The sequence below is a fragment of the Carassius auratus genome, unplaced genomic scaffold (genome assembly GCF_003368295.1).
Source record: "Carassius auratus strain Wakin unplaced genomic scaffold, ASM336829v1 scaf_tig00000876, whole genome shotgun sequence".
Classification (NCBI taxonomy): Eukaryota; Metazoa; Chordata; class Actinopteri; order Cypriniformes; family Cyprinidae; genus Carassius; species Carassius auratus.
The window spans coordinates 401,344-411,432 of record NW_020523328.1 but is presented as its reverse complement, the minus strand read 5'-3'; the positions used below and the strand labels follow the sequence as shown (position 1 = coordinate 411,432).

General features: G+C 35.3%; 1 protein-coding gene across 5 annotated transcripts; it reads right to left on the bottom strand.

The window, feature by feature from the left end:
• Positions 1-1,199: 1,199 nt before the first annotated feature.
• On the bottom strand, positions 1,200-4,486 carry cox4i2 (cytochrome c oxidase subunit 4I2). Of its 5 annotated transcripts, none has more exons than XM_026242112.1 (6): positions 4,281-4,486; positions 4,188-4,194; positions 2,570-2,669; positions 2,199-2,366; positions 1,608-1,739; positions 1,200-1,529 (listed from the first exon to the last, which is right to left on the bottom strand). In XM_026242112.1, exons 1-6 carry the CDS (start codon positions 4,457-4,459, stop codon positions 1,396-1,398), a joined length of 720 nt encoding a protein of 239 aa, XP_026097897.1. In that variant the 5' UTR covers positions 4,460-4,486; the 3' UTR covers positions 1,200-1,395. The 5 variants fall into 5 exon arrangements, with proteins under 5 accessions (XP_026097897.1, XP_026097898.1, XP_026097900.1 ...); XM_026242113.1 differs by having other exon boundaries at positions 4,306-4,346; XM_026242115.1 differs by lacking the exon at positions 4,188-4,194 and having other exon boundaries at positions 4,306-4,412.
• Between the last annotated feature and the right edge of the window lie 5,603 nt (positions 4,487-10,089).

Sequence of the window (10,089 nt, the reverse complement as noted above, 5' to 3'; positions counted from 1 at the left end):
GAAGCTGAGATCGTTTGGTGTGTCAATCAAAGCATACCAATCATTAGCGAAAGGTCCTTTGAGACCTAACCCAGAAAAGAGACGTCTAGTGTTCCGCGGATTGTTAAGCAGGTCTGGTATAAAGTTTTTTAGCCTAGTCCCCGATCCGCTATTGAAAATGAAATGACATTCACAGAGCTCGAGTGTTTTGTCTTAAAGCCAGTGTACCCCATTAAATACATTTTATTGTTAACGATCCATCAATCTGTATAAATCAAAACAGGAAAAAAAATATTTTAATCTAACAGTTATAATGTGTATAATAACGTGCTTCACTTTCTCTTTTCTTAAATACAGCGTTTCTAAAATATTGTTAATAGTTTACGTAATGATTTAATGAAGTAAACGTAATAAAAACACGCTACACTAATACATCTGAAAGTCATTACAATCCGGATGGGTAGGTAGGCCTACCTCACATGACGTGAATGAATTGGCTTGCAAATCTAGTTTCCTGTTGACTTGAAGTTTGATATGAAGAAATTTGACAGTTTTGACATTCAATCCAATGTACAAATTGTAGTTGGTGAGTCTAAGCAAATTCAAATTGCAGACATTTACACTTTTTGCTGCTCCGTAGACACTGATTTCAGAGAATACATTCCGTGTTATGAAATTTGCTGCTTGCATGCTTAGTCTGTGTCTGTTTGTCATGTTGTGTGTGTGTGTGTGTGTGTGTGTGTGTGTTTGAGAGAGATGCTGTGTGTGTGGTGAGTTTGACCGTATGCTTGAGAGTGAAATGTACCAGCATTGGCACGACACTATGTAAACTAGTTAACTTAAATGACAATTAGACTAGCTCATCATAGCTTAGTGAAAATATTTAAGCCATTTGATGATTTGAAAATATTATTTATGATATTTGGTGTAAACTCATATTGTTCCTTCCTATGGCCTTAAACTCCATTATAATTTTTTTTGTTGTGTATTTGTTTCTTTTTGTGTTTATATTTAGCCAACTTAACCTAAACTAGAAAAAGAAAAAGAAAACTATTTTTTTAAGGTTTTGGGTTTATTTAAACGTCTTCACCCCTGAATAATTGTTTAATGTCTTAGGATTTTTTTTTTTTTATGTCTAATATTTAAATAAAAAAACCCATCTGAATACACAACATCTCTTGTGGTTATTATGTGTGTTAAATTAATATAACAATACAAGATGTAATTTCAAGTTTTACTTCGGTCCGTCAAGAGGAAACACTTAATTCGGTGTTCAAATTTTACATGGTTGCCCATTGGATAATTTTCAAATGTTCACATAAAGGACGGCATAGTAATGCATGAAGACTGCCAACGGAGAATTGCAGAGAAGTAGCAAGGCTTTGACATGTTGCTCTCAGCTGCATTTCCTTTCATCTATTTCCACTGGCCCTTCTCATAGTCCCATTTGGCTGAAAAACCCTCCACAGGGTTCACCCTCATGTCCAGCATCCGCTTCACCTGCATAGCCTGCCATTCGTCATCAAGGGTACGAGGATGAGGGGGATACACTGAGAGAGAGCAAAAAGACTCACCTTTAATTCAGACAAATCATTGAATTAAACCAAAAATGTCAGACAATCACTTACCATAGTACCTCTGCCAGAGAACAACCAGACCAGTGAAGCCAATGAAGAAGAAGATGCCGCCCAACACAGTCTTCCACTCACCTGTTGGTTTCTTCATCTCAGCGTATGTCTCATTAAACGTAAGCCTGTACACTGCCACCAAGAACCACAGAAGATAAAGATTGCAACATACAGCATTTGACTTTTTTCCCCATGATTTTGTCGGTGCTTTGCCCTCTTAGATTAAAAACCCTGTCCAATTGTTTACATATTTCTTTAAGTTTGGGGTGGGACAAATCGTAGGGATTATCCCTTTTAATTTTATTTAAATTAGCCAATAATTTACTTGTTATTGCTAGTCAGAGGTAGATGAAGGGGAGTAGCTTAATTAAGCGAGCATTTAATTTAATGCAATGAGACCAATAGTTTTGGTCCATGAGAAAGGATAGATTTTTAATGTCAAAACCTGTTAAAAGTAAATTTGACAGTTTTTAGCACTAGAATATCAAAGCCACAAAACTTCTTAATTTGACTGTATTGCTCATATAAAAATATTTGGAAACTCTAATAAGTACTGAATAAAAGAGAAACAGGAGCATTAGCATTACTAACAGGCAAGTTTCTCCTCTTTGGAAAGACTGTTCCAGGGGCCTTTCTCCTTCTGCTTCAGGCTCTTGTCTGCATCACTGAGGGTGTCTTTGTATGGTCTGTCAGGCAGAGGAGTGTCCAGACGGTCCCAGTACAGGGGTACGGACATGTCCGTCTGTTCTGTCACCCCACCTGTGAGAACAAGAGGAACTGATCAAGTGACTACTGAGTGAAAAATACGGACATGAAACAGAAAATGCAGGAACATAAAGTGTACATTTTATAAAAATATTTTGTTATAATACTGATGTAATGCTGCTCATTTGTCATCTTAGTTTACATATTCAAAATTAATGTAATTTTATGCTGTTCTTTAAAATAAAGTTTAACATTACCATGCCCATGACTGGCCATCTTGACACCGCTGGAGCTGAATGCAGCCACCCCCCGTCTGGACAAGAGCCCCGCTACACGTCTGGCTGTCAAGTGCTGCATCTGATCCACAAAGGAAAATAAAAACACACTCAAAAGCTCTCAGAAAGAACACAATACCTGGCAGACTAAGGTCAAACCAAAATTCAATATTTCTCACATTATCACAGATCCTCAATTATATTTCTGTCTTGTGCCCACTTGTAAAAAATAAAATAAAAACATTTATCGGTAACACTTTAGAATAAGGTTCCATTAGTTAATGTTAGTTAACTACTTTCGTTAACATGAACTAAGCAAGAACAATCCTTCTACAGCATTTATAAATCTTAGTTCATGTTAATTTCAACATTTACTAATGCATTATTTAAATCAAAAGTTGTGCTTGTTAACATTAGTTAATGCACTGTGAATTACCATGAACTAACAATGAATAACTGTATTTTCATTAACTAACATTAATGAAGATGAATAAATACAATAATAAATGTATTATTCATTGTTTGTTCATGTTAATTAATACATTAACTAACATTAACTAATGGAACCTTATTCTAAAGTGTTACCCATTTATCTTGTGTCTATTTTTGGTTTGCAAATGGTGGTGTAGCTACTTTTTTTATTTTTATGTGATCTAAACTATGGAAAATGTTGCTGTTTCTAAAGCCAAGCTGAATACCATCCTCTCAGTGTAAGTACCTCCATATGCTTGTGTTTTATACATTCAATTCTGGTGTTGTTTAGTACTAAATTATCACCAAGTAAAAAGGGAAAAACCTTGATTTGAGGACTTTGTGCATTTTACAATGCATGTATACAAGTACATAAACCCCCTGATGCTTTAGTTCCTTCTGTTCTGGATCAAATCCAAATCCCTGCTTGTTTAGTCTAGTCACATAATCATCTTTTGCTGTTAATTACAGTAAGTCTCCACCATCCATAGGTTATGTCTATGGTACAAAGATCTGGGAGATTTGGTGTTTTGTTGAAAAGAACCCCATTAAAAAATATTTTTTTTACAAAGCAAATGGACATTTGCTGTCATAAAATTTTCTTTACTTGTCTGTGCAAAGCACTTTCTGCACCCTCCATGTTCAGCAAGAGAGAGACAAAAACACTGTAAATAAAATGGAAGAAACTGGCAAAAGCCCAAACCAAGAGTTCACAATGAACCCTGTACACTCTCCAATAAATGAACAAAGCATTTAAAAAGTGATTATTTACATATGGCTAGCTCTATATATTGCTATTCTACTGTAAATATACGGACAGTACGATCATGTGTAACAGTAAGTAAAAGTGAGAAGTCATTATGTAAATACAATAAACTTTGTATGCTTATCAATTTTGCAACAATGTTAAATGCTGACCAATTCATCCATTTCTCTCTAAGCATGAAGATTATGCTAGATCTCTTTTTCTTGCTGCAGAATTTTTAAACATTTAATCTTTGATACTATTTAAAGTATATTTTCGAAATGCACTTTTAAGTGCACAGATGCAATTTCTTTCAGTTTTTAGTCCATGCTTACTATCCTTCTCCCCACTGCTACTTTTAGAAAGTTCCCTCATTGTACTCACAGCTTTCCTGAGAGACAAGATGATAAGGATGACAAAATCACAAATAAGAATATACAGGAGAAAAATGAAAAGGAAAAAAAAGTGCAGACTTGCTTCAGTTTATGCGTTATGTCCTTACTTGGGCTGTTGGCACTGACTGACCATGAAAACAGGGTGGGTGGAGAAAGGAAGGAGAGAGAAAGAAAGAGAGAGAGAGCTAGTGGGAAGGTTTTGGCTTTAGTTGGGGTTTTAGACTGTGAGAGACTGTGCAAGTAAACATCTGAGACAACCATGTGACTTCACTGCTCACTGGGACATCTGTGCTGAAGTTTAACTCTTCACATATCAAATGCTCAGTGCTGGCTTTGTTTATTTTTATGGAAGTTTTTCCCCTTCTTTTTCATATTTAGTTTTGATCCCATAAATACTTGTTTTTGAATCCGCAGATCATTTTATGATTGCAGTTCTTAGAAGCAAACTTTCAGAGGAAATGGAAGCAATCATAAAGAAAACACCAGAAAAAAAGGGGTAAAAGAGGAGGGGGGAGAGAAGCGTGGAGTTTATCTGGCTCACGTCCAGTCCTGATCTGGGTTTAGCCCAATGCAACCTGAACTGAAGTCTGCCTCAGAAGTCTGGCAGTGAGTCTGAATGTGGGAATATGTTTCACTGCTCAACAAGAAGTGAAAGACGGAGAAATGTTGAGGAATAATCAGTGTTAAGGGTCAAATAAGGACAAACCAGCTGTGAAATATTCCAGCTGCTCCAGCACAAAGTGTCACATATATATAAATAAAGATCAGACAATGATACATGGTTGAATCCTGTTTAAAAATATCAGATCTCTTTGCTTTACTGTAAGTGGTTTTTTTAATAGAACTTCTCCACAATAACTGCAGGTGTCATGCTCTTCTTCTTTATGAGCAACACTTTTGTTGCCATACATTTGAATGATTTCATATCTCAGTGGCTTGAAGGAATGTTAAAAACAAACCTCCAACAAATCTCTATCAACATCTTTCACATGCTGCTGAGTATCACAAAACAAACAAACAAACAAACTTCAATTTATACAAAAGAGAAAAAATACTGTATACTAAGTATACCACAAGAATAAATGATTAAATAATTTTTAACTCATGATATTCACTCATGAAGTCAGTAAACATTTAAACTTATGATACACGCTAGAAGGAAATGGACGTAATGAAAGTACAATGTATACAATAAATGTAGAAAAGAATATTAAAAAAGAAGTATGTTACTTGAAATAAAAGTAACCAAAAGCTAATGTACACACATTAAACTAATACAAATAACAAAACACAATAAAACTAAAACTTTAACTAAAATTAAAATAAAAACAAAAATTATAAGCAAAATAAAATAAATTACTTTTTATCAATTGCTTTAACAGGGCCTGGCATAGAGACTTATAGTCTACTTTTCAGACAATTCTGTGTTAGATACAAGAACCTGAAGTGCCACCTTTACACATGAACTCTGATGTACCTGCAATTACCTGCTCAGTGCTTATCTTTTCCCCATAAGCGTTTCTGTATACAACTGAATTTTATCTGTTTTCATCAGCCATTCAATCATGCTGAAACACCTTCAGATGTCACTGTCACAGTTTTTTCTCAATCTAACAACAACAGAAAATGCAGGACAAGTTGGGACAGTTTTCTGTGGATGTAACTCAAAGTAAAGCTGTCACACCAGCTGTAAACAAGGCCTAAAGTGGACTAAACGATCTAAACAAACTCTCATTGATTGTGTATCAGTCAATAAATATAAAAGAACAGGACATAAAAAGGTCTATTTGAAAAGCAACAGCAAGAGCTGAGCTCATTTATGTGAATGTAAAAACCTTCAGAAGCCTCTGGGTGGCAGCAGTAAACCTCACACGGTGCCAAAACCCGGTCTTCGATCACTCTTAGTTTGTGAGGGGAGCATAAAGACATTTCACAAGCTCGACCGTAAGTAGAACTATGAGTCAGGCTTTTGTTGGTGACGTGAATAGGGAATAAAGGCTAAATTTAATTGCAAAATTTACACTTGAGGTAGGTTATAACTGCCTAGTTTTTGTTATAGTAAAACGTTAAAGTCTCTTTAAGATAACGACAGACCTCATTTCACTCATAAATCAAAACTGCTGTTCTAAAAACCCATAGGAAATTCCTGAGGGGAAATTCATGGCTGGAAAATACTAACACTCTTCATGGTTTTATGACAGCAAACTGAACAGCTCTATGATACCAACATTTCATGGAAATTTGTGTGTGTGTGTGTGTGTGTGTGTGTATAAAACTGCCACTTACCAAGTCCTAAACTCCTCTTTTGCTTTCCATTTAACTGTAATTATAAAACTGTTAATCATTTAACAACGTTTATAGTTCATAATTAAATCTAACAGCATGAAAACCTATAAGCCTATAGCAAATGCTACATTTAGGTCAATATTTAGTGAAGTGAAAAACTCCAGATGATGCTTATTTTCTCTGTTATTACATTGTTATCTCTGTTTGAATGAGTGCTGGAGAGAGCAGAAGCTAAATGGATTCTATTTGCTATGATAAATAACTATTTGCTAACAAATTACATTTCCTGTAAACTTTCTTCTGAACTTTATATTATAAATAAATGCTAGATGGATAATCAGTATTAAAGTGGTCATATGATGCAATTAAAATTTTTCCTTTCTCTTTGGAGTGTTACAGGCTCTTAGTGCATAAAGAAGATCTCAATTCTCAAACCCAAAGAGATATTCTTTATAAAAGTTAAGACTTGTCCACGCCCTCCTAAAATGCCTCATTTAAACACGACCCCACGTCTACGTCAAAATGTGGGAAGATTTGCATAACACCACCCAAATGTTCGTGCAAAGACAGAAGGTGTAACTTTTATTTTTGCTGTAGTATTGTTGTTGCCACCTTGTTGTGGAGATTCTGCGTGTTTCATTGTGATAGCGAAACTACTTTGTTTGGTCTTCCGAAAGAGGACGAATTTCGCTTCGTCATGCCTAGAGCTGGTCCGTGCTGGTCGCTGAGGAATTACATCAACTTTGCTTTGTGGATCTCCTTTCGCCGTGGATGAAGCAGAGTCCAGCCCAGGGTCGTCACATGTTGTTGTTGCACACCCAACAGATGCTCCTTCATCGAATCCGCCAGCTGCACCCTTCTCAAGTCCACCAGCCTTTCCTCATTCAAGCCCGCAGTGTGTGATGCTGTGTGTTTCATTGTGAAAGCAAAACTACTTTGATTTGCCTTCCAAAAGAGGACACAACTAGAAATCACTGGTTAAGTTGTATTTACACTGTTCCAGAAGTGTTCAACCCAAATATTCAGAAATGTGCTGCACATTTTATGGAGGACTGTTTCCTGATCCTGAAAGAAAAGACTACAATGTGTCTGTGGCACAACGGCTGTTTCTATAAAGTGGGGCAATTCCAACTTTGCAAGGACAGTCTGGTGCTTCTGACTCACAGTCTGTAAGTACATTTTTCATATTTAAAGAATTAGCCAATGATTATTCAATGCGAGTTTTGAGCAGTGTAGAGTAGGCTTGTTGTTTGTCATTTCTCCAATCACAAATGTAGACATGGTTTTATCTTTATGTGGTGTGATACACAACGCAATGCATAAAAACACAGTATAAATCATTATAATTAGTAATTATGTCCCCACTGGATGCAACAAATGCCTCGATTGTAATGGGTTTTATCGTTTTTTTTCACATTGTACCAGGAGACAGCATCACAGTATGGTAAGGGGCGTAATATTTCTGTCACAGGCTTGAGGTATTCAGCCAATCACAACGCACTGATATCTGGCCAATCAGAGCACACCTTGCTTTTCAGAACAATGAGCTTTGTAAAAATCGATTCATTCAGAAAGGCGGGCCATAGAGGAGCAACAATAATATACATTATGTGGAAAATAATGTAGGTATTTTTCACCAAATACACAACATCATTTTCTTTTTAGCAACATCATATGACCCCTTTAAAGCAGCTACACAAACCTTCAGCATCTCTGTTGTCATCTGTGTTTGAAATATAAAATTGCAAGCTTGCACAACAGTTTTGAAAAATGATTTATTTTTGTTTGTACACTAGCAACCTAACATTTTAAATAATTAAGAATTTTTAATGTGTTTGAAAGTTTCTTATTCTCACCAAGGCAGCAGAAATATGGTACAACAGTAATATTGTGAAATATCGTTAGTATACATTCAATTTAAAATAATAGTTTTCTATGAATATATTTGAAATCAATAACTTTGTAATGGAGTTTCATTCTTTTTCCTTCTGAAATATCTTCCGCTTTAATAAAGCATTTATGCCTGATCTTTTTTCAGTTGAAAGCTTCACTATTTCAACATCAATCTATCTATCAGATAACTGTTGTTAGTGTGTATTAAGGTGGTGTCTGTCCCACTGCTTCTCGGGTGTTGACCGTGACACTAACAGCTGGCAGAACAAAGCAGAGGGCCGGATCGGGCACCACTGGCTGTGCTCCCTCAATTCCATCCTGTCCCCTCCCACCAAGAGTGGCACGTGTCCCTGCCCACCCCCAACTAAACACAGCTTAAACTGAGCGTACACAACCCCCTGCTTCTGTCGTTACCCCCATTGTTATCTCCCAGACCCCTTCCTCCAGCTCAGTCCTATTATATGCTTACATTTTGCATTTCTGTTCTCTAGAGGAAACTCATAAGCCATTTGTCTTCGCCCTCCCCACCCCAGGCTTCTTGCTTTGTCTTGTCCCTTCACAAAGCCACAAAAAGCCAGAGATGAAGACTGAAGAAGAAATGACCCTCTTGACAGTTAGCCTTTAAGTCAGTCTGGTCCCCAATGCAATTCATCTATGTCCACATCAAAACAAATAATAGTTTATCTGGAAACCATGAGATGCCCACTTCACTGAAAGCACACATTGTCTGTCAGTTATTTCATAAATCTAATAAATATTCAAGAATCTGACACACACACACATGCACACTGGTTTTAATGTACTGTACTGGATTTTTTTTATCCTATATCCCTAAACCTATCCTGTACATTAAACTTTCTGCTTTTTTCAGTTTTTAAAAAAGATCATTCTGTATAATATATAAGCTTATTTCTTCCTGGGACCCAAACGAATGACTGAATAAATAAATAAATTAAACAGTTCCTACAAGGTCATAATTTAATGACTTTATATCCTTGTGGACATTTGGTCCCCATAATGTAAGGAATACCAGGACCATAAAGACAAAATTATTATTATTTTTTAATGAATATATATATATATATATAGAGAGAGAGAGAGAGAGAGAGAGATTTTATTATTTTTTAAAAATTAGAAAGAATGTTTAATTTAATCTAAACATTAATGCTTAACATTAATTGAGGTTTGTGCAAGGGGTTTTGTATAAAAATCATTTTGAACAAGTCAATCTGATTCATCTGATATTTATCTGAATATTTAAAAATAGCAAAATGAATGCATATAAAAAAGATTTTTAACTACATTACTTGTACTTGACATTAATTGATACACTTTACGGACGGTCAAAACAATAATTTGTAGCAGATATATATATATATATATATATATATATCTGACTACCTCTTGAAGCTCATCAAGAGAATGGCAAGAGTGTGCAAAGCAGTAATCAAAGCAAAAGGTGGCTACTTTGAAGAACCTACAGTATGACATATTTTCAGTTGTTTCACACTTTTTTGTTATGTATATAATTCCATATGTGTTAATTCATAGTTTTGATGCCTTCAGTGTGAATCTACAATTTTCATAGTCATGAAAATAAAGAAAACTCTTTGAATGAGAAGGTGTGTCCAAACTTTTGGTCTGTACTGAATTTATATATATATATATATATATATATATATATATATATATATATATATATATATATATAT